The sequence below is a fragment of the Colius striatus genome, chromosome 14, assembly GCF_028858725.1.
Source record: "Colius striatus isolate bColStr4 chromosome 14, bColStr4.1.hap1, whole genome shotgun sequence".
In the NCBI taxonomy this organism is placed as follows: domain Eukaryota; kingdom Metazoa; phylum Chordata; class Aves; order Coliiformes; family Coliidae; genus Colius; species Colius striatus.
In genome coordinates, this window is record NC_084772.1 from 1,709,048 (window position 1) to 1,732,797 (window position 23,750).

At 53.9% G+C, this 23,750-nt stretch overlaps 2 protein-coding genes across 7 annotated transcripts in view; both read right to left on the minus strand.

The window, feature by feature from the left end:
• Positions 1-14,070, minus strand: part of AMFR (autocrine motility factor receptor) — a 69,465-nt gene extending 55,395 nt beyond the window's left edge. For 4 of the 5 annotated variants that reach the window (XR_009819739.1, XM_062007510.1, XM_062007509.1 and 1 more), the window contains exons 1-7: positions 13,774-14,070; positions 12,480-12,572; positions 9,862-10,026; positions 7,241-7,393; positions 3,879-3,919; positions 1,769-1,901; positions 1,204-1,337 (exon numbers count right to left, since the gene is read on the minus strand). Coding sequence is in view for 4 of the 5 variants with exons in the window: in XM_062007510.1 (XP_061863494.1) it covers positions 1,204-1,337; positions 1,769-1,901; positions 3,879-3,919; positions 7,241-7,393; positions 9,862-10,026; positions 12,480-12,572; positions 13,774-14,001 (947 nt within the window). In the remaining variant the exon portion in view is untranslated. Of the gene's footprint in view, positions 1-1,203; positions 1,338-1,768; positions 1,902-3,878; positions 3,920-7,240; positions 7,394-9,861; positions 10,027-12,479; positions 12,573-12,672; positions 13,476-13,773 lie in introns of those variants that run through there. The other variant, XM_062007511.1, reaches the window with a different exon arrangement.
• Positions 14,071-15,944: 1,874 nt separating this feature from the next.
• On the minus strand, positions 15,945-23,658 carry NUDT21 (nudix hydrolase 21). 2 transcript variants are annotated; one of them, XM_062007486.1, is made up of 7 exons: positions 23,434-23,658; positions 21,299-21,499; positions 19,932-19,995; positions 19,174-19,263; positions 18,412-18,487; positions 17,790-17,904; positions 15,945-16,223 (listed from the first exon to the last, which is right to left on the minus strand). In XM_062007486.1, exons 1-7 carry the CDS (start codon positions 23,547-23,549, stop codon positions 16,202-16,204), a joined length of 684 nt encoding a protein of 227 aa, XP_061863470.1. In that variant the 5' UTR covers positions 23,550-23,658; the 3' UTR covers positions 15,945-16,201. The 2 variants fall into 2 exon arrangements, with proteins under 2 accessions (XP_061863470.1, XP_061863471.1); XM_062007487.1 differs by lacking the exon at positions 17,790-17,904.
• Between the last annotated feature and the right edge of the window lie 92 nt (positions 23,659-23,750).

Genomic DNA, 23,750 nt, shown 5'->3' on the forward strand with positions numbered 1-23,750 from the left:
CCAGAGAAGTCAAAGTCTTCTCCACCTGGGCTACAGCAGCAGGCACCAGAGCCAGCAGCAGGCACCAGAGGCACCAGAGGCACCAGAGTCAGCAGCAGGCACCAGAAGGCACCAGAGGCAGCAGCAGGCACCAGAGTCAGCAGCAGGCACCAGAAGGCACCAGAGGCAGCAGCAGGCACCAGAGGCAGCAGCAGGCACCAGAAGGCACCAGAGCCAGCAGCAGGCACCAGAGGCAGCAGCAGGCACCAGAAGGCACCAGAGCCAGCAGCAGGCACCAGAGGCAGCAGCAGGCACCAGAAGGCACCAGAACCAGCAGCAGGCACCAGAGGCACCAGAGCCAGCAGCAGGCACCAGAGGCAGCAGCAGGCACCAGAGGCAGCAACAGGCACCAGAGGCAGCAGCAGGCACCAGAGGCAGCAGCAGGCACCAGAGGCACCAGAGCCAGCAGCAGGCACCAGAGGCAGCAACAGGCACCAGAGGCAGCAGCAGGCACCAGAGGCAGCAGCAGGCACCAGAGGCAGCCAGACCCACAGGAGCCCACACTGAAAATGGTGCAGTGATGTGCAGAAGGAGCAGAGCTCCCTGCTGCTCTTAAAACTGTTCAGGCCACTGTTGAGTTCTGAAAGCATTGGAGCAGAGCTGCAGTAACACCCAGCTTTAGCAGGCTCCTCTGTTCCTCTGAACTGTCTCACCACAGGGGGGTGGACTTCAGCAATGCCAAGGTGCTCTCAGCTCCAGTACCAGGACAGAGCCTGTTTAGAGCTGGCATCAGGTTTAGTAAACACATACTTCAAGCTGGGTAGGTTTTAATGATCAGTTTTGTTTCACTTCAGGCAGTAACTGACCAGTATGGCCCAGTGGAATTGAGAGCAGTTCCTTCTATGCCAGGATCTGACAACTGAAACAGGCAGAGCTCTGCAGAGCTGCTGGCTCCCAGCATGCTAGGGAATGCAGGAAAAGGGAGAGAAGTTCTAACACTGCTGTTACCAAAGGCAATAAAGTGTTAAAACCAGGAACAAAGTGTCTCCAGTAACAAAGAGAGTTAAAACACACTCAAAGAGCAAAGGCTCCAGAGGCTGATTTGCAAGACGGCGTCTCTGTGTGCCACCGTGTGTCCAAGGGACATAAAAGACTCCCAACTCCTCCCTCAGGACCCTCTCTCCAAGATGCACATGGGCAGCTGAGAGCAAACAAGAGGCTCACCTGGCTTCCATGTTTCCCACCACACGCAGGTAGTTCTTGTGCCGGCGGATCCTTCGCTGGACCTCGTGAAACAGGTAACGCAGCTGCATGAAAATCACCAGGCTGGCCATGGACAACCAGATGTTGCCAAACAGCTTGGGCAAAAACAACAGAGCACTGATGAGGAACAAGAGGCTGCCACAAGAAACTGCACCAAGCCCCTCAGAGCAAAAGAAACCTGCACTGAAGGATGGTTTTGGTGAGACCACCCTGACTGGCCACAAGTGCTCAGAGGTATCACAGCTCCAGCAGCACTTGGTGGAAGGACCAGCTGCAGTCAGCTGAATGGCCCCTGCTTCCAGGGAAATAACTCAGCCTGACACTCAGTGACAAAGCTAATTAAACACCTGTTAAACACATCACTGCACAGCAGTTGATGCTGTTTGTTGGAGCTCCTCGTTCCACAGGAGGCAGGGATGCCACAACCCCCCACACTACACTGTGCTCCTTATTTAAGTAGCTCCTTATTTAAGTAACTTCTCTGCAATGCTGGCTTCCTGACTAAAAAAGAACTCTAACTGCATACCAGCATATGGATGTGATGCATCAAGTCCAGTGAGAGCAAGGTGAGCTCCATGACAAAGTCTGTGTAGTAGACGTAGGTGCCTTTGCCCTCCCACGTTCCCTCGTGGTTGAGGTCCCAGAGGTGAATGACATACCTGCAAGAGCAAGGAAATTCACATTACTCTAGCTCTTTCTGTCAGCATCTCTAGCATTGAAACTCTTGCAGCCCTTTCCCACTCTGGAGTTGGGTTCTTTGCCCTCCCTAGGCCCAGCACCCACACTGTGCTCTCCCAAGGGAGGTTTCTTTACTGTTCCACTCAGCCCACACTGGCACTACAGATGGCACCAGCTGACAGAGGAGATGTAACACTCAGTTAAAACTCCTGCACCTACCAGCAGCCAAGCTGGGGGTTTAGTAACTACACACCCACATTATTCAGCCTTTGAGAGCTTTCTCAGGTGAGGCACTGGGGTCAGACCTCAAATGTCAATAGTGACCTGGATACACAGGTTGTGTGTCATGTCCCTCATCTACAGACCAGCTGCACCACAGATACACAGGGATGCTGCTTCTTCAGAGCAAAAGTTCTAGAGGTCTTAAGAGAACACCCAGTGGGATAATATGTGGCAAACATCAACCCTCACACAGCAGCATCAGTCCCTTTTCACCCATGGCTCGAGATACCAGCAGGCACTAAAGCTATCCATGCACTGCAGAATTCATGGTGGAAAATGGAAGCACAGAATCAATGAGGTTGGAAAAGAACCTGGAGTGCAACTGTCAACCCAGCACTGCTGCATCCAGCACTGACCCTCAGCACCTCAGCTCCAGGGCTTTGGGATCCCTCCAGGGCTGGGCACTCCCCCAGCTCCCTGGGCAGCCTGGCACAGGGGCTCACACCCCTCTCAGGGAAACAGTTCTGCCTCAGCTCCAGCCTCAACCTCCCCTGGGGCAACTTGAGCCCCTTTCCTCTTGTCCTGTCACCTGGGAGCAGAGCCTGACCCCCAGCTCCCTGCAGCCTCCTGGCAGGGAGTGTCAGAGAGGGCTCCTGGCTGCCCTCAGCCTCCTCTTCTCCAGGCTCAGCACCCCCATTCCCTCAGCCCCTCCCCAGCCCCTTGTGCTCCAGCCCCTTCCCCAGCTCTGTGCCCGGCTCTGGCCACGCTGCAGCCCCTCAGTGTCCCTGTGGCAGTGAGTGAGGGGCCCAGCACTGACACAGCCCTGGAGCTGCAGCCCCTCAGTGTCCCTGTGGCAGTGAGTGAGGGGCCCAGCACTGACACAGCCCTGGAGCTGCAGCCCCTCAGTGTCCCTGTGGCAGTGAGTGAGGGGCCCAGCACTGAGCACAGCCCTGGAGCTGCAGCCTCCCCAGGGCCCAGCACAGGGGCACAGGCACTGCCCTGCTCCTGCTGCCCCCCCAGTGCTGATCCCAGCCAGGCTGCCCTTGGCCTTCTTGCCCCCCTGGGCACGCTGCTGGCTCCTGTTCAGCCCCTGGCACCAACCCCCCCCAGGCCCTTTCCCTGCAGCAGTTTCCAGCCCCTCTGCCCCAGCCTGGAGCTGCCTGGGCTTGGTGAGGCCCAAGGGCAGGACCTGGCCCTGGGCTTTGTTCAGCCTCATCCCATTGCCCTCAGCCCATGGCTCCAGCCTGGCCAGGGCCCTCTGCAGAGCCTCCTGCCCTCAGGCAGATCTATGCTCCTGCCCAGCTTCGTGTCAATCTGCAACCTGAGGGTGCACTCATCCCCTCATCCAGATGATGTCAAACAGAACAGGCCCCAACACTGAGCCCTGGGGAACACCACTGGTGACCAGACAGCAACTGGATTTAACCCCTTTCCCCACCACTCTCTGGGCTCAGACATCCTGACAGACTTTACCAGAGCCCAGGCAGGCACATCCACAGCCTTTCCCTCACCAGGTCACCTTGTCACAGCAGATGAGGTTAGTCAAGCAAGCCCTGCCTCTCACAAGGCCAGGCTGACTGGGCCTGATCACCCATCTGCTCCATAGAACCTTCCCCAGCACCGAGTTGAGGCTGACAGACCACCTCCATCACTCCTGCCCATCTCCCAACATGCACTTGCAATGCAAGGTCAGCACACACAGCCCTGTGCAGCACCCCTGTGAGCAAGCGACTCACCGCAGGATCACGTGAATGGTTCTGACTGTCACGAGCAGAGACTGCAGAAGAGAGGGACAAAAACCAAGAGAGATGTTAACCACATTCTGTCAGGGCCAGTGGTCCAGAGGCAGCAACTGAAGGGCTCAAACACCAAATGCATTGAGTGCAGCTTCAGGAGCTCCTGTGAGCCACGGTCACTGTGTGCACAATATACCTGTGACACACATGAAGCTCGGGATGAAACACAGAAGAGGTTGTTCTCAACCACACAGTGCTCCTGGAGCATCACTGCTGTTAAGCCTCACTTTTCCCCCCACTCACAGGACACCTTATCTCCTTCAATCCTTAGCACTCAGGGAGTGTGGGGACCAGGACCCCACCAGCTCCCTGTCCTCACCTCAGAAGAGTAGCAGGAATGTGAGGCACAACCAGGGAAGAGAAGAGCAGGAATGTGAGGCACAACCAGGGAAGAGAAGAGCAGGAATGTGAGGCACAACCAGGGAAGAGAAGAGCAGGAATGTGAGGCACAACCAGGGAAGAGAAGAGCAGGAATGTGAGGCACAACCAGGGAAGCACTTTCAAATAGTTTCCCCCCTTTGCTGAGATGTGAGTGCTGCAGAAGCAACTTCTCTCTCCTATCACACTTATCTCTCTAGGCTAAGCACAGAGAAAACCAAATGAGTGTTATCAGGAAGTGTAAACAGATCAGGAGAGTAAAGAGTCACCAGAAAGAGTTCTTTCCAGAACACCTTGTCACTTTTCCAGGGGCTCTTATCATCTAAGTGGCCCTGTCACCTCTCTCTAACCTGTCAGGCCCACAGTGCCCTGGCCCTCCATTGCATCCTCTCAGGGGAAGACAATGGGGCAGGATGAAGCCCCTTCAGAGCCTTTCAGCATGAGGATTACCTGAGCTTGCTGGATGGATGTGCCACTGAGCACAAACTAGTGTCAAAACCAGTACACATGGCATAAAGTCTGCAATAGAAACCTGAAGAGCCTAGTGTGTGACTTTTAAGAAGTGAGTGTTGCCAAGACATGGTGAGCACCTGAACTAAAAGGGCAGCTCTGGTGAAGGCAGTGGCCTCTGGCTCCTGCACTGTTCCCAGAGAGGCATTTCAGTGTCCTGACCTGAGAAATACTTGTTGCAGCACAAGTCACACAGCTCCCTAATCTGAGGTTCTAAAGGTACAGCAGGCTACTTTGAGTCCCCACACCTCAAGAGCTCTTGCTCTGCTCAAAACAGACTGCTCATCCCCCATGGACCCTGGGATACTGGCAGAGAGGAGTCAGGGAGATGAGCACAGGACTGGAAGGCACTCAAATGCTAAGATGAGGGTGCAGCACGAGGGGCTACACAGGAAAATATCTGTAAGGTGCAACCCTGAGACTTGGATATCACTGTCACTGCACAGTCTTAACTGAGATGGATGAAACAGGATCAGGGGATGGCTGCTATAGGAACAACAAAGGTGCACAGACAGACAGACTCCACACCACCTGCAATTCCCAAAGGCAAACAAAAGCTTAATGTTTACTCAGAAATCCAACCTGTCCTCATTCAGTCTTCTCTGGGCATTTACACTTCCACATCCACCCTCTGCAGGACACAAAATGCACATCACAGAACAAGGGGCAGCCTGACTGAAACCCCTGAGCCCAAACAGCCTGATGGTAAGGAAAGGTCCACTAATGGGAGTACACTTGGGAGGGCCCCTCTCTGAGAGCATCATGTGAGCAGGAAAACAGACCACTCTGCATCACTGCAGGCTTTCTGCTGTGAGCTCAAGGGCTGCCATGGAGTGTCACTGCTACTCCCTGAACCACACACAGGTGCCTTGTGGCACTTCCAGGAGTGCTGGGTGTTCAAAGCAAGGAGACTGCTCAGGGTCACACAGGGCATCATGACAGCAGGAGGCTTCCTATGAGGGAAGACTGAGCAGACTAGAGTGATTTTGCTTGGAAGGGAAGTCAGAGGGGAACCAGAGCAAGGTCTGTAGAATGACAGAGAGGAGGGAGAAGAGCAAACAAAGGGCAATTCTTTGCAGCTTCTCCCTGTATCTGTGTTAGATGAGGAGCATTATCAGACAGGACATTCAGAACAACTGAAAGAGCTCTTTTGTGTGCACAAAGATGAGATTAATGTGGAACTGGTTGCCTTTGGATATCGTGGAGGCCAAAGTATAAATGAGTTCCATAAACAATCAGACAGCTTTCCAGAGTCCACCTGAGAGCATCAAACCCAACAGCCTCGTGCTCAGGCACATCTTCAAGCAGCAGCTGCTGCAAGGGCAGGGGAGCCTTTCCCAGCCCTTCCCCCAGACCTCCTCAGCAGAGTGAGCTGCAGGGATCTGTGGCTTGGCTGAGGACTCTGCACTTCAGCTGCCTCAGCCACTCCTTTACTAACAAGCAGACAGAACAGCTCCCCCTGAAGAGCTGGGCCCCATCCTGCAACCCACCCTGCACGGTGCAGTGCTAATGAGGCAACACTTCAGCACAGCACCACTATCTGATAAACCTGCCCCAGGCTGATAAGAGGCCAATACATCCCTCTGCCAAGGCAAGATAAGAGACTCCACAGCAGGGAGGCTGCACCCAGCAGAGACAGTGACAAATCCTCCTTCCCCTTCCACTGAGTGACCACAAACCCAGCCCTGCAGATTCTCACATCCAGGGAAAAGTAAGCTGGCATTAAATGACCAAGGTGTGGTGGGATCAATATCAATTGTCCCTCTGTCAGTTGACTGCTTGCTTTCCTCCTCACTAACTCCAAGCATGAATTCAAGATAGGAGAGAAAAAGAAGCCATTCACACTAGTTGTTATCTGACCTAAAGATGTGCCAACACCACTTGCAGTTCTACTGTCAGCTCCCCTTTCCTCAGGCAGAGCTCAACAAGCCACCAAAACATCAAAACCACACTGATGTTCACTCCAGGAACACAATGGTGTTTCCTCCACGCTGCAAAGGCTTCAGGAGTGCACAAACACTAGTTGCTCATCTCAGCTGAGGTGCAACTCTTGGCACAAAGGAAGCAAATCCCATGAGCAGGTCTTCAGGAAAGGATGTTAGCCTCATTCCTCTTGGGGAGGGATGAAACACAACATACCCCCCTCACAGAAACAGGCTGAGCTGCAGCTTCCACTTTCATACACACTCCCTCTCCCTCTCTCTAGAGGCCACTTCAACCAATCCTCCTGAACACAACCATTATCCTTTATAGGCTGACATTTGACTTCAGCATCACAGATCTGTCCTCTCATTCCCTTCTTCAGAGAAAGGGCTTTTCCAGGTTTAAACTAAAGGGGAAAAGAAAAACCCTTTCACCCAAAAGAGGGGTGAAAAGCCAAGGAGAAACCACAACACAGGAGAGGGAAGTCTCACCTCTGCTGCCATGAAAGCCAAGGTGTGCATGCCGTGGGTGTAGCCAATGACACCGCAGACGACTGCAAGCCCGCAGCAGGACAGGAGCATGGCTACCAGCAGGGTCAGGACTCTGATGTGGCTGCTCATGGGTGTGGTAGGAGAGAAGGAGAGCTGCAACACAAACACACACATGACAGGGTTAGAGGAGTGCTTCACCCAGCCTGCCTTCCACGGGCACCTGGCCAAACAAGTTCTTCTGTCAGGAAAACCTTTTGCTTTCTAGAATAAAACCGACTTCACGGCCTCAACCACAACCAAGGGCAGGGGATAAAGGCAAAAGCACAGCCCAGCCCATCTGTCTCTCTGTCACCCACATCCATCAGGCTTTTAAAGCCAGAAGGGAGCCACAGTTATTCAGTGCAAGAAAAGCACAGACACTTGCACACACGTTCTGCATCAAAGCCACAGCACCTGCTTGGGATGGACACGTGTTTCAGAGGAAGGGCCCATAAAACACAGTGCTTGAGCAACAACAGAATCATTGTTCTGCCCTTTCCTCAGCTTACAGCTGATCTGAATGTGTCCCAGCCTTACCTGCCAGCCTCTACTTATTCCAACATTGTTTCCTTCTGGAAGAATGAGACATTTCCTCCCAAAGCCAGACCCTGAGGCTAGAGACCACTGCACAGTCTCCTGGGAACAGCTGGCTGGTTGTAGAACGTGCACAGGGCATCAATTCCCTAAACCACCTCAACAGTGGGCTGCACCCAGCCTGTCTAAATCAAACATGACCCAAGAGGCAAAATATTTAGGTGGTTCTTCCCCTTACTTTCAGGGCAGGAAGGGGAAGAACAAGACTGGAGCTGCCCAAAGCCTCTCTCTGCTCTGACTGGTGAAGTTGACTCCCATGGTTTGCTTTTAAACTGTTTCTTTCTTCCCTGTTTCTATCTGGTTCAGTTCCACATCCCCAAGTCTGCAAAGCAGATCCCACAAGTGCCATTTGTCCAAGGAAAGAACCACATGGCATGCTTTGAATGCAGAAGGAATATAAGAAGGATTTCTTCCCACATGAGCTTTGTTGTTTTGCAGCTTTCTGAACACCACTAAAACCACCAGAGGCTGGTTTGCTTCTGCCCCAGCTCTCCTTACCCCAGCCAATCCAGCTGTAAGCTTACTGCCCAGCTGCTTGTCAATTAACAGGCCTGCCTGGATACTCATCAAAAAACAAACTGCAAAGCACAGAGCTAGCAAAAGGAAATTCAGGGATTCAATTTAGCTGAAACTGTTGTTCCAGGACAGAGGAGCTGAGGGAATGCACATCCATTACAGGGTAGGACTTGCTGTTCAACCTCCAGCTCCCCCATCCTTGCCTGGCCTTCAATATCTGCACCTCTACTGAATATGTTCCTGATAGTAACAGAAACTGGGATGTAGCTTCTGGTGCAAGTTGCACTGGAAATTGTACAGAGTTGGCAGTCAAGTGTGAAACATCCTCATCAGAAAGCTCAGGCAGGGTGGGTGGATGAGTGGAGGTGAGGTGGATGGAGAGCTGCTGAAGGACAGAGCCCAGAGGGGGGGATCAATGGCACAGAGTCCAGTGTGAGGCCTGTGGCCAGTGGAGTTGCACAGGGATGGGTTCTGGGGCCAGTCTTGTTCAGCATCTTCATCAACCACCTGGATGAGGGGACAGAGGGACCCTCAGCAAGTTCCCTGCTGGCACCAAACTGGGAGCACTGGCTGATTCCCCAGAGACTGTGCTGCCAGTCAGCAGGATCTCAACAGGCTGGAGAGTTGAGCAGAGGAACCTAATCAGGCTCACTAAGGACCAGTGCAGAGTCCTGCAGCTGGGGAGGAACAGCCCCCTGCAGCAGCACAGGCTGGGGGTGACCTGCTGGAGAGCAGCTCTGCAGAGAGAGACCTGGGAGTGCTGATTGATAATAAGCTAAATATGAGCCAGCAATGTGCCCTCGTGGCCAAGAAGCCAATGGCAGCCTGGGGGCATCAAGAAGAGTGTGGGCAGCAGGGCCAGGGAGGTTCTGCTCCCCCTCTGCTCTGCCCTGGTGAGGCCTCATCTGGAGTCCTGTGTCCAGTTCTGGGCTCCTCAGCTGAAGAGGGACAGGGAAGTGCTGGAGAGAGGCCAGGGCAGGGCCAGCAAGATGATCAGGGGACTGGAACATCTTTCATATGAGGAAAGGCTGCAGGAACTGGGGCTGTTTAGTCTGGAGGAGACTGAGGGGGGAGCTCATTAACATTTATAAATATCTCACTGGTGGGTGTCAGGAGGTTGGGGCAGCACTTTTTTTCTATAGTAGCCAGCAACAGGACAAGGGCTGATGGGATGAAGCTGGAACACCAACAGTTCCACTTAAACATAAGAAAAAACTGTGTCAGTGTTTGAGTGAGGGAGCCCTGGCCCAGGCTGCCCAGGGAGGGTGTGGAGGCTCCTGCCTTGGAGGGCTTCAAACCCCACCTGGACACGTTCCTGTGTGACCTGATCTAGGTGGGAGCTGCTTCTGCAGGGGGTTGGGCTGGATGAGCTCTAAAGGTCCCTTCCAACCTCACCATTCTGTGATTCAGGTTGAAACCCGAGCAGAGTGACCAGAACAGCCCAAAAGGCCAAAGTTTTCATGGAAACTTACGTATTCAAAGCGATCCTTGCAGAGCTGAACCATCAGATGAAGAAACACCAGCCCAGAGAACCAGAGGCACCACATCACCACTTCCTCCACTGTCTGAACATTCAGCACACCAAAGATGAAGATGAACTTGTAGAAGATGAAGTTCCAGAATTTATCCTTCAGATGCTGCAAAGGAAGACATCTGGTTACTGGGATAGAGGCACTGACAGTGCACACACAGGGAGAGGAGGGGGAAAGGAGAAGGAAAGAAGAAGATGGAAGTAGAAATGCAACAATCTGTTCACAAAAGCCTGTTGCACACACACTGAACAGCACTTGCTACCCCTACTGAATAAAATGTATTACAGAATCACAGATCCCCAGCATGGTGGGGTGGGAAGGGCCCTGCAGAGCTGCTGCAGCCCCAGCCCCTGCTCCAGCAGCTTCCCCTGGCTCAGGGGGCACAGGAACGTGTCCAGCTGGGGTTGGAAACCTCCTGAGAAGGAGCCTCCACACCCTCCCTGGGCAGCCTGGGCCAGGGCTCCCTCACCTCAGCACCAAAGCACTTGCTCCTCCTGGGCCCGGGGAATTGTTTGTGTTGCAGCCTGTGCCCATCACCCCTTGTGCTGTCCCTGGGCACCACAGAGCAAAGCCCATCCCCATCCTCCTGACACCCACCCTTGAGGCATTTCTCAGCATTGCTGAGGTGCCCCTGAGCTCAGGCTTCTCTTCCCCAGGCTCAACAGCCCCAGGGCTGCAGCCTTTCCTCCTCACACACATGTTCCAGCCCCTCAGCATCTTGCTGTCCCTGCCCTGGCCTCTCTCCAGCAGTTCCCTGTCCCTCTGGAGCTGGGGAGCCCAGAACTGGACACAGGACTCCAGCTGAGGCCTCACAGGGCAGAAGAAAGGGGCAGGAGAACCTCCCTCAACCTCCTGCCCACACTCTTCCTGATACACTCAAGGATGCCACTGGCCTTCTTGCCCACAAGGGCACACTGCTGCTCCTGTTTAGCTAGTTATGAACAAGGACTCCCAGGGAGAAAACACTAGAGGTTCTCAGTACCAAGCCAGTCCTTTGTACAACGTGGTGTCCTGCCAGACATCTAAAATAGTGCTTAGCACAAAGCAAGTTCACTCTCAGTTTGATTCTTGCCCAAGACACACAGCTACTGGGCTGCAAACAGAGGCCCCTTTGCTGGAGAACTGCCACAAGATGCCCAAATGGCCTAGCACCTTGCTTCCCAAACCCTGTCAACAGTCTAGATGATTAAGATGACCAAGTCTGCTCTTAAACAGCACAATGTCTCCAGCAGGGAATGAGATGGGTGAGCAAGGAGGAGAAAAATCATCCCCACACACATGCAGCACGAACCAAACAAGATGATGTTCTCAAGCAGCAGACAGCAAGCCAGCTTGCTGGTGATCAAGAAACAGTATGAAATGAAATGCTTTGTTAAAGAACATGATGAAACCACCAGGAGTTTAGTTAAGACAGGCCCAGAATTCCTTTATGATGCTGCCATTTCTGGCTGGCCAACATTAATAACCAGCTTCCCATGAGAACAGAAGCACACTCCCACTGTCCAAACACAAGTGGATCCAACACTGTCATTGCTTCTCCCTCCAGTTTTTAAGAGGGCAGAGAGCACCCTGGGAATTATCCCTGATTACAACTCTATATCCTGAAGCCATCACAGGCTGGGAAGCAAACGTGGCCTGATGCTGGGTGGTGCTGCCTCAGCTTTCAGACCCCTCACTCAGAAGCTCTGCAAGGCAAGAGCCACAAACACAACAGGCTTGGAGAGGTCCTTCACTGTATGATTAAGCTTCATGTGCCTCAGTTCTGCATGTCAAAAACCACTGTGGCCTGATTTCTCCTCAAGAACTGCACTCACACACTTCAAACCACTGCTACTGCACGTACACAGAGCAACCAGCATGTGCCTCTTTGGTACAAGAGGAATACAAACTGCTGCTGCTTTTCTCCTCTGCAGGATCCTGGGGCTTTAAAAAAGCCCTGGCCTGGAATGGTTCCCTTGAGGTACTTTTAAAAGCATTCTCACCTAGCAGGGCTAAACAGCCTGAATTTTCAGCCCTGCTTGCCTCCTCTCTCTGGGCACATGCCTGCCTACTTCCCCTGCAACCCAAGGGCAGATAGACCATCCCCTTCCCAGCAGCCAAAGCACGAGGCAAGGTACAGCAGGAAACATCAGCTGCCAGAGCTCAGAAGCAACGGAGAAATGCTGCCAAGGGCACAGTGAACAGAGAAGAACCCAAGTTGTGGGCATTCTGCAATGAGGTGCACCTGTAGGGGACCTGACAGAGCTCATTCAGGAAGCAGGATGTTCAAGTTGGGCTCATAAAATGCAACAGAGCAGAGTGAAAAGGTTCCCTTCAGAAAGAAACCTGTGGCTGTGGATATCAGAGAATGACAGAGTGGTGGGGGTTGGGAAGGGACCTTTAGAGCTCATCCAGTCCAACCCCCCTGCCAGAGCAGCTCCCACCTAGACGAGCTCACACAGGAATGCACCAAGTGGTGAGATTTCAGATGATGTTGGCCTGATGTTGCCACACTTGCAGCAGTTCCACAGAGGAAAGCACACCAGGCACACACCAGGGGAGGCTGAGGGATGCCTTACCTGCCTCTCGCTGACACGAAGAGGACCAAACACCATACACTGGATCAGCTTAGCAACCAGCATGAGAAAGCAGCAGGCAGTGTTCACCAGCACCTGGCAGGGAAGAAAGCAAGCAGTCAGCAACCAACACTTTTGTCCTATTTAGAAGAAGAAGAGAGAGAGAAGGGAAATGAAAGAGTCTAACAAAACAGACCATTGTGTGCAGGGTGGTATTAGTTGCCTGAAATTTAAGCCAGGCCTCCTCCAGGACACATGCAGTCACTTCACTTCTTGATACACCAGCAGAGGCAACAAACTGACCAACCCCTTCCTTCACAGCAAAGTGGTTTAGAGAGATAAGCAACCTTCAGCACCAAGGAACAGGGGATGAAACAGATCACTGAGGCATTACCTTCCCTTAACTATGGCAGATGAGGAAGGCTCCAGTTTCAAGCCAAATAGCACCCATCCCTTCTGCAGCAGCACTGCTTAAACCCTGCCTGGGAAACTGCTTCAAAGCAGAGCTGCAAGGAGCACAAGACGTGGGGCCTGGGAAAACTGCTGCTCACCTTGGACTAAAACGCTTGTCATTAACTCTGACCTACACAGGGCACTAGAAGGGAGCGGGGAGGTGATGAAGCAGCCTCTGCCCATCACTTCTAAAGGACAGTAACCGTAATAAACTCTTCCAGGGCTGTTAATTTAAGGTCTGGAGACCAAGTGCCAACGGGCTGAACGTGTTTGCTCAGCAGCCAGCGCCTGCTGCAAAGCCAGGAGCACCCTGGACTGACACGCACGTGGAAAGCCCAGCAGCAACAGCTCAGCCCGAGCTCTGACACCCCCTTGCAGAGCCTTTATTTCAGGCAGAGGATTTCAGGTGCCAAGAGTCACACAGCATTGCCAGCTTTGGGTTTAAAGAGCCACGGGAAGCTCTGCAGACGGTGAGAACGCTTCCTCTGCCCTGCGTGACTTCCAACGCCCCTGAAACCCCCCAAACCGCACAAAGGCAGGCAAAGCCCGGCCCGAATGGTGTCTTGCAGAGGCCTCCAGCCGAGCTGGGCACGCTCAGCGCCGAGGCACCAGCGCAGCCCCCGCCGGGCTCCGCTGCCGGGGACAGGCGCAGGACCGAGCGAGGGCAGGGGGCTGCGGCGGGCGGCCTGCGGGGGGCAGCGGGACACCCCCGCCCCGCCGGGCCCCTGCTCAGCAGCCGCTGGCCACCGACGCCCCGCGGCGCTCCCACCGTCCCGCGGCCGAGGCCGCGCCGCCCGCCCGGGCCCGCAGGCCCCGCCGCCCGGCCCCGGCCCGCAGCGCTCACCCAGACGCAGAGGCTGTCGGAGAGCAGGTAGAACGCCACGTCCAGGGCCCGCGGGCCGCGGCGCGGGGGCTCGGCCGGCTCGGGCCCGGCGTCCGGCGGCGCGGCCGCGGGGGCCTGGCTCAGGGCGCGGTAGGCGCCGAGGCCGCTGCCCAGCAGCGCCAGGGCGCTGAGCGCCGTGTAGGTGCGGAGGCTGGGCCAGGGGAAGCGCTCCAGGAACAGCAGCGGCATCGCGGAGCCGCGGAGCCTCGCCGCCCGCCCGCGGCCCCGGCCCCGGCTGCTGCGGCCTAGCGCCCGCCCCGCCGCCGCCGCCCCTCCCCGCGGCCGCCCCGCTCAGGGCAACGGGCCCCGCCGCTCCCCCCGCCCCGCCGGCAGCCGCTCCCCGGCGCGCTGAGTCACGGCCCGGCCTCCCCGCCCGGCCCCGGGACAGCGGCGGGACGGGACGGCCCCAAAGCCCGCACACGGCGGGACGGGACGGGCCCAAACCCCGCACACGGCGGGACGCGACGGGCCCAAACCCCGCACACGGCGGGACGGGACGGGACCCAAAACCCTGCACACGGCGGGACGGGACGGCCCAAACCCCGCACACACAGCGGCGGGACGGGACGGCCCCAAACCCCGCACACGGCGGCGGGACGGGACGGGCCCCAAAGCCTGCACACGGCGGGACGGGACGGCCCCAAACCCCGCACACGGCGGGACGGGACGGGCCCCAAACCCCGCACACGGCGGGACGGGACAGGGCCCAAACCCTGCACACGGCGGGACGGGACGGGACGGCCCCAAAGCCCCCGCACATGGTGACGGGACAGCCCCAAACCCCGCACACGACGGGACGGGATGACCCCCAAAGCCCCCGCGCACGGCTGCGGGACGGCCCCAAAGCCCCCGCACACGGCGGGATGGGACCCAAAACCCCGCACACAGCGAGATGGGACAGGACGGGCCCCAAACCCCGCATGGGACGGGACGGGCCCCAAACCCCGCACACAGCGGCGTCGCACGAAGCCGAGAGCACCCGCTGCGCTCCGGCCCGTGCACGGGGCACCGGGAACACGGCGTCTCCCGCGGCAGCGGAGGCAGAGCGCTGTCAGAGGCCAGGCCCCAACAGCCGTGCACGCACGGCCTCTGCCTGCCCCACCTCCCCCTGCCCCACCTCCCCCCTCTACGCTGTCTCCAGGCCTCCCGTCCCCTCCGTAGCACCAGGACGGCTCTACCCCTTGCAGCGTTTTTGTGTCAGTCCCCTCCTGCAAGCGCAGCTTCAGCGTGAGCAACGCACCCAGCTGCGGGTGCTGCTGTGCACAGAGCCTGCTGGCACAACTGAACCAGGCACCTGGGCAAGTCTGGGTTCTCTCAGCAGCACCCACTCTCCCCTGACCCCCTCGTCAGAGAGCACAGCACAGCAGCTCCAGTGCATCACCTGAGCACAGGCAGGGCTGGAAAGGAGTCTTGCTATGGAAGCCAAAGGCATTAGGAAGTGACATACACAAACCAGCCAGGCATGTGAAAAACCCAAACTGCACAGGCTGGTACCTGCTACCTGCAAGAGGCTGCAGCGCTGAGGGGTGTCAGGGGCATCCCTTGCAGGATGACAGCACGCTGGTCTCCTGCTGCAGCTCAGCACCACATGGAACCACTTATGTGTGGCACTGGCAAAACACTGCAACATGACCCAAACTCTGTCCTGCAGCTGTAGAAAAACATACAATATTAGTTTCCCTGTTTTAGCTGAGGCTCAGGCCAGTGCAACAGCAGCTGCTGGGCTCTTCTGTCCTTGAGGGGGCACAGAGGGAAGAGATACAAGCTGCATCCCCTCTGTGGAACCAGTGAATGCCTCCAGTGAATGCCTCCAGATCAGTTCTGGTAAGCTCTGAACAAAAGCTACACTCACCTCTAAGGACTCATACTCCAACCCTCTTCTCCAAGTTAAGAGTCAAACAATATTGCACCTACTTATAGACTATTTAATCCCTCCCTCAGACTAACTCTCTGCTCAGGGATGCAGATCAGGGCACCCAAATCATCCCTGAACGGTTTAGGTCCTCCTCTTGCTTCCAGACTCATCTGTATTCCTGAAGGAAAAAGTAAAAGGGTTTAAAAGAAGTACCTGGAAGTAGCTAAAGCAAAAAGCCCACACCACCAAAGAAACCCAGACACCAGACCAGCAGAGCCACAGGCATTCTGTTTAATGTTGTACAAAAGAAATGGGTGAGTGTTACAATGAAAAGTGACTAAAACTCTTGAGATCACGTTGCCATCCCACTACCTAAACAGTCAAGGTTCACTTTCCTATTCATCCAGTAGAAAGTTTCAGTGGCCTTCAGGGAAAGAAGGACATCAAACCAACAGTTCCTGGTGTCACTGGATTCTTTGCTCTACGTTTGAAAGCTGTGCTCACAGAGACGGCTTCTGTCACCTCCTCAGGGATTCAGTTGTAAATGAAGTTGAACCTATGAGGAAAAGGGTTGTACAGAGTGAGGAACTGCCATTCTTTCCATTTCAGTGAGGTTTCTGAGTGTTTTGTTTGTGCTCCTGAAGGAGGCTGTGACTCTGTGGGAAGCCCACGTGGGAGCAAGGTCCTGGCAGGCCCTGGCAGCCTGTGGGGAGAGAGGAGCCCAGGCCAGAGCAGGTTTGCTGTCAGGACTTGTGACCCTGGGAGGACCCCAGGCTGGAGCAGTTGGTGAGGGACTGTCTCCCATGGGAGGGACCCCACAGTGCAGCAGTGGGAAGTGTGAGGAGGCGTCTCCCTGAGAAGCAGCAGCAGCAGCAAAGTCCATCTGCAATGAACTGACCATATCCCCCATCCCCATGCCACTGGGGGGAGGGAGGAAGAGTCTTGGAGGAGGGAGGGGTGGGGGGAGGTGTTTTAACACTTGGTTTGATTTCTCATCTCCCTGCTCTGATGGTTCATTGATAAATGAAACCTTTTTCTCCCCAGGTTGAGTCTGTTTTGCCTGTGACACCAATTGCTGAGTGATCTCTCTGTCCTTAGCTCCACTCACAAACTTCTTGTTATATTTCTCTCTCCCCTGCCCAGTGACATTATGACTTGGTGGGCCCCTGGCACCCAGCCAGGGCTGAAGCAGCACAGCTCCCAAGCCTCAGTCTGACAGACCACAGTGTATTGGTTAACCAGACAGCATTACAGCATAGCAGGAAGCAGCACTTTCAACAGCCAGCCCTGCAGGAGCATCACACAGTCTCTTCAGGGTGCAGAAGGAATTACTAACATTTCCTCTCTTAAGAAAGCTTCATAGATCTGACAGTGCCAGTGAGACACATTCCCCCATCAGCAACTGTCACTGTCAGGGCCAGCCTTGCATACAGTGACACATGGATATACTCAACAGAAGAGCTGATTCTTCTCAACAGCATTCACATCATGAAAGTGAGGATTCCACCTCCACTTCCAGAAGGAAGACCTGTCCTGTGGAAGGGTCTGTAGCTCTGGTACCAACTGGTATTTGGCTGCACAACAGCCAGTGCTTTGCTGGTGGCTCGGGAGAAAGGATGTGCTGGCCTTAAAGCAGGGGGAAGGGGAAGCCTCCACCTCTACAACCACCAAAACCAGGACAAGCAGCACGATACCAGCCTGTTATGAGCAATACCAGTGCCAACATGCTGCTGACAGACCCTTCTTTTCATCCCAGAGTAACAGCTGCCAGGCTGTGGGATCCCTGGCACTTCTCAGCACTTGCTGAACAACAACCAGTGAGACCAGCAAGCTCTGGAGACTCTTTGTCACAAAAGAAAGCCAAAGAGTGTGTACACAGGGCAAAGGAAGGAAAAAATACACCTGTCCCTGCAGATACTTGTGCTATAAAGATGCTACAGCAAGTCTAACAAAACCCCATCACATGTAATTGTCCATCACATCTTGTCTGAGGCAGATTCTAAACTCTCTGGGGCAGCTGCAGCCTTTTCAAGTCAGTGTGTGCAGTGCCTGGCTTTGCTCTGGTGTTCCACAGCAAACTGTAATCCCAGGGTCTGTAATAAAACTAAATCATCACATATACCTGCTCAGAAGTTGAGGGAGGCTGGAAATGATGGGCCCATATCCTGGTGCGTTGTCATACAGCTCAAACAACGGTGCAGCCACCAGCTTGTAATTTTTGGGGACTGCAAACAAAGCTAAAAACAAATCCAGAATCACAGAATGTGAAGGGCTGGAAGGGACCTCCAAAGCTCATCCAAGTGCAACCCCCCTGCCAGAGCAGCACCACCTAGAGCAGGGCACACAGGGACTCAGCCAGATGGGTTTTGATGTCTCCAGAGAAGGAGACTCCACAGCCCAGCTGATGAATAAGAAAAACCACCACACACAGAGCCAAGGCATTAACATCCCCCCACACCACAGAACAAGATCACTACACGTAGCACTAGAGTAGGTTTAACCAGGAAATGAATCAATCTGGGGTTCATCTGCTGTGCACATACTGATGCAGGAGCAGGATTGAGCATTTACTAGGAACTCTGAAGTGTTCAAAGGGTCACCTACCCTCATAGCAGCATTTAACATCTTTGTAGCCATCAACTGCAAGCAGCTGAACTCAGAAGTGCTACCACACCTCTCTGCATGAGGCTCAGGAACTGAGGTGTTGTTACAAATACAGCCTTTTGCTGCACACAAACACTTACCCTTTTCTTGAAGCTGGACCAAGAAAAGCTTTTTGTGCTCTTTTGGTTTTGTAATGTGAGCTGGGATATAGGGATACTGGAAGAAAAAAAACCCAATGAGAATTGGTTTTACAGAGCTCTGAATCTTGTGCAGTCTTAAGTGCTACTGTGTAAGTTATCAAGCACTGTGCAAGCTTTCAAGGTGTCACAGAATGGTCTTTCCTGGCAGCAGATCAACTACTAGGACAAGAAAACAGTCAGAAAGGAACCCTGTTGCTGTCACAACTATTGACAAGCTCTGAAGCAGCACCAATACTCAGGAGGAGTTACAGCAACCCAAGCAGACAGAAATGCATCACAGCAAGTGTTTTCAGTCTCTGTTCCATACACAGCAGCACCAGAGTTGCCATTGTGACTACACCAGGAATGGAAATCCCTTGGGCAGAGGGGAATTTCTGAGGTTCAAGGAGAACAAATGCAGGAGGGTTGGACTGGATGATCTTTAAAGGTCCCTTCCAACCCCTACCGTGCTGTGAAATGGTGTGTGTGGCTCAGCACAGGCTGGAGGTGATTACATCACTTCTCAGCCATCAGGATGAGGCAAGACAAGAGTTTCCAGAAGAAGCACAAGTTGGTAGTTCCTCCTCAGCCACAGAAAGGAGAAGAAATAGGCAAAAACCAGAAAAACTAACTACTCACAAAGTCCAGTTGGTGGGTTGGAGGCTTTGGGGAGAACAATCAATAGGAGACTGAAGAAGATGGGAAGGTGATGCGAGTACTCACCTGTGGAGGTTCAAAGTTTGGTCTCCACCAGTTGCCAATGCAGTCATCGATCACCCAGTCTTGCTGAACACCATCCTGACGGCCCAGTATCTACCAAAAATCCACTCACAGTCAAACTCCAACTACCCCAAGGCTATTTGCTTAGAAAACATACACTGGAAGCATGAAGACTTGCTGTAGTAAGGGTTTGCTGCAGCTCAGAACTGCCCTGCAACAGCTCTCAACTGAATGTTAACAGCAGTTTTCTAGAGAGTGCTATTTTCCAGTAAAAGCCTCCCCTGACAGGTCAGGGACACTCCTGGGAGCATTTCACATCCCAGGCTGCATTCAGCTAACTGAGTCCCATCAGACCAGCAGGAAGAATGAAATGCTTTGCTGTGCCACCTGACAGAATCAGTGTGGGTTGCTCAGAGAGCACAGGAGGTGAATTGGTGCATTGGGAAGATTGTCTTAAAGGCAAGTCCTCATCAGCTGTGTTCTGTAACCTATTTCATTGCCCATCTGCACACTCACTTGCCTGAAGCCAGCCAAAAAAGCCACACTCCAAAGACCACGGGGCCTGAGCAGCAGGTAGGAGTCAGCCAGTCACACTCTGTCACACTCTTGATGCAGCTAAATGCAAACTACTGCTTGATTTATTAACTCCTATCTAGTAACCACTGTGCTAACATCACAAACCCATACAAATAACTACTGCCATGCTCTGGGCTTCTCTTGTTCACCCTAAAAATCATGCAAGGTAGGGAGAGAAAACCAACCTCTGTCATTAAGCGTTTGAGCCCTTCTACCTCATCTTCTCCTGGATTGAGCTCACCACCAGGTCTGTCAAGAAATCCAACAATGAAAGTTATGTTCTGTTGCATTTACTGACTTTCAGAGGTAAGTCTGGACGTGCTTCCAGGCAGGGAGTTACAAATTCACCCAAGGCCTGTAAGCCTGAAGTTCCAAATCAAGCTTTGCTGGATTGGAAGAGAGCAGGGATAGTTTTCACCTAGCCCCACACTGAAATGCATGGCCCTTAAGAAAAACAACCATTACATAAAGCACTTCAGCAGGGCAAAGTGTAACAACATCCATGGTAATCACTGGGATGCTTTGAAGTTTTAACAATACCATAAAAGCACCAGGAGTTGCAGAATGAGTGGTAAATACTGAGGGTGTTTGTTCTCATCTCAAAGCACCACAGCAGAAAATACAGACTCATGTGGGGAACCATCCTGCATCTGATGCAAGCTTAATGAAAAGTCCCTACAAACCCACATCTCATCATTGCAGCTTTGTAAAACGTTGAGTCCCACCTATTTGGTGCAAAAACACCCCCCAAATCAAGATGTCAGGGAACAAATCTGGGTATAACATGAGATTTCACACACACACCCAAACTGAGAACAATGTAAGTGTTAAAAACGTAAGAGCACAAACACAAGCAGGATAAACTTAACTCAGGCCCACCCAGCTCAGAAAAATGAGAACAGGCAGCATCACCATGACTGTATGACCCAACCACTACAGTTTCCCTCTGGCAGTGGTGACTCTGAGATGAGCTGAAGCATTTTCTCAAATCCAGATGCTGTCTCCAGCTCACTCAGTCATAGAACCACAGAATGGTGGGGGTTGGAAGGGACCTTTAGAGAGTATCTAAGCCCAACCCCCTTGCCAAAGCAGGTCCCACCTGGATCAGGTCACACAGGAACACATCCAGGTGGGTTTTAAAGGCCTCCAGAGAAGGTTTACTGCTCAAGCTCCACTGCCCCACACTTGCAGCCAAGGTGTAAGCAGGTTTAAGCATAACAACAACAATGCTACAACAATATTGTTAATAATAAGATTTAAGCACCACAGCTTTAGCAATGCAAGCACAACAACTATGGAAAACGAGCTGCAAACAGCATTTCACCACAGTGATTTACCATAATTAAGATTTCCAGTTGGTTCCAAACCAGGTCACCCCACTCACAAGCAGAGTGGGACAAATACACCATTCAGAAGAGTCTTCCCAGAGTAAATCTCAGCAAGAAATGAATCCCAGTCAACCCGTCCATCAGGTAGCCCCAGTTTAACCTCTGGCACCCACCTTCACCTGTGACAACAAACTAAAAGTTCCATTCAAGAAACAGGCACTTACAGCTTGAAAAAGGTTGTACCCAGCTGCAGTAACAGGACATGGGGCAGCCTGTGCTCGTGGACAATCAGAACCCCTTCCACTGTCCTCCTCATGCCAATCTTGTCGAACTCTTCCCTCATGCGCTGGAAGCGAGCTGCCACGGAGCTGTCCTTCTCATACAGGGGCTCCTTGGTGCCAAAGGTGTAGTTGGTCAGAGGATACCTACAAGCAGGGGGAAAAAATGTTACTGCCTATCAAGAAATCTAAATGTAAATCCCTATGACACAGCATCTACCCTGAGGGACAACCTTCTGTGCTTGAGGGGATGGGAACACAGTGCTGGGACAGAAGGTTGCACTAGGGATGGAGGCCCCTGTAACAGGAGATCTGGACTATAAGACATCTGATACACACAGGCACAGAGTCCTGCTGATCTGCACACTGGTGTGATGCTCATTCAAAAGTAAAGGAGCCCAGCAGAACCAGCAGCAGCTGTTATTCAACAGCCACCTGACTTTGAACTCCACACTGCAAAGCTCTGAGAGGAGCTGGGAAAGGAAAAGGAGAGAAAAGCACTGCTGGGAAAGAAGGGAGGGAGGGAGGAAGCTGCACAGGACAGCATGGGGGGGTTCTGCAGAAGTAATGAAGAGCCTGAGAACTGAATTGTTAGAAGTGGTTCTCTTTTGAAGGGGGAAATCAGACATCTGGATCACAGAAGAGAAGAAATGCTGAGTGTCCACCCCAACCAGGGTAAAACCAAGAGCTGGAGCAGAGCACTCTGCTGGGCCAAGTGCTGGACCTCTGCATCCTCTTGTGACACTACAGTGGTTCCTGCAGGTAAGAGGGACTGAAAAGTCAGAAAAGAAAGGTTAAGCAGGAAAATGCCCAGTCCCAGAGAGCAACAGGAGAATGTTACTGCACAATAAAGCCCAAGTCACACACAGATCTCACAGAATCAGATGGCTGAGTCAAAAAAGGAGAGAGGAAGACAGGTTCTGAGCAGAGCAGCAACAAGTTGTGTTGACTTGTGGCACACAGCAATTAGCAGAAGGAAGGACTGATTTCCCAGGGAATGCTCTCCCTGAGATACACCCTGTCAGGTGTTCTTTTCCCACCACAATCACCTCAGAGCAGCAGCACACTCTTCCCCACCTCACAGGGCAAAAATCACAAGGCAGATGCTTGTTTGAGCCCCTTCTCATGTGCACAAGTGACCCAAAGCAGTTTCCCAACTCCAGATTCATGTATTAGCAAGCTCCCTCACTTTCACCATCCAGCTTTCCTTTCCCATCCACTTCTATTTTTCCATTCACAAGCAGCTTTGTTAACACTCTCCTACACTGAGCCATGCTCTGCCAGCCTGGGGACATCAACCTGCACATCCAGACCCTTTAGCCCACACTTCAAATGCAACTGATGCTGACAACAGCCTCCTGAGTCCTCTCTTCAGAATCACTATAAAAACATGCCACTCCCTAAAGTTAATATGTGAGCTTCCACAAGATTTGCTCTATGAATAACCCCAACTATACCAACCCTGCAGCACACGAGTCTGTGGTTAACTGAGACTGAATATTGACTGTTCCAGTCACTTTTTGCTGTTTCTGCAACTTGTCAGCAGCACTTTGCAAAGAACACATCCATCAGCTTCCTAGAAGAAGCTACAATCTGTGCCTTCCCATACAAAGTCACTAAGTGATATCAGCAAAGACTCTGGATCTCTGACAGGACTCAAGTTTCCTCAGGTTGCAGCTCCTTTGAGCTCCAACACCTGCACCAGACACTCGGCAGACGCGGGGCCCGCCTAACCACATCCCCGCGGGAGCACGGGGCCAGCCCCTGCCCCAGCGCGGCCGCAGCCCGAGGGTACGCGCGTAGGGACGCCCATGTCCCGCACATCCAAGCGCTCCCTGCCGGCGCTGCCCGGGGCAGCCGCCACTCCCGTACAGCCGTGAGGCGCTGCTCGGGGCAGCCGCCACTCCCGTACAGCCGTGAGGCGCTGCCCGGCAGCCGGCGGCCCCCACGGCGGCGCAGGGCGCGGCGGCTGGGTGCCCCCGAGGCGCGGGGCTGGGTCGGCGGGCGGCGGCCGGGCCCTGGCGGCGCTCTGCCCTCAGCGCGGGGAGCGGCGGCGCGGTTGGGCCCGGGGCTGCGCTCACAGGTTGATGGTTCTCTCCAGCGTCAGCGGCTTCGTCTGCTGGATGTACTTGTTCCCGAACTGGTTCACCCCGCGGGGCCAGCCGGTCTGCGAGCGGTTGGGCGGCACCACGGACATGCTGAGGGCGGCGGCGGGGCGGGAGGCGGCGGCGGCTCAGAGCGCGGCGGCGGGATCGGCGTCCGCCATTAACGACCGCCACAGGCCTCACGCCCCGCGCGCCGCCGGAACCGTCCGCCGCGCACTTCCGGCGCGACCGGCCCCGCCAGCGGCGCGCGGCCCCAGCCCACCCGCGCTCCGATTGGCCCGGCGGGCGCCGCG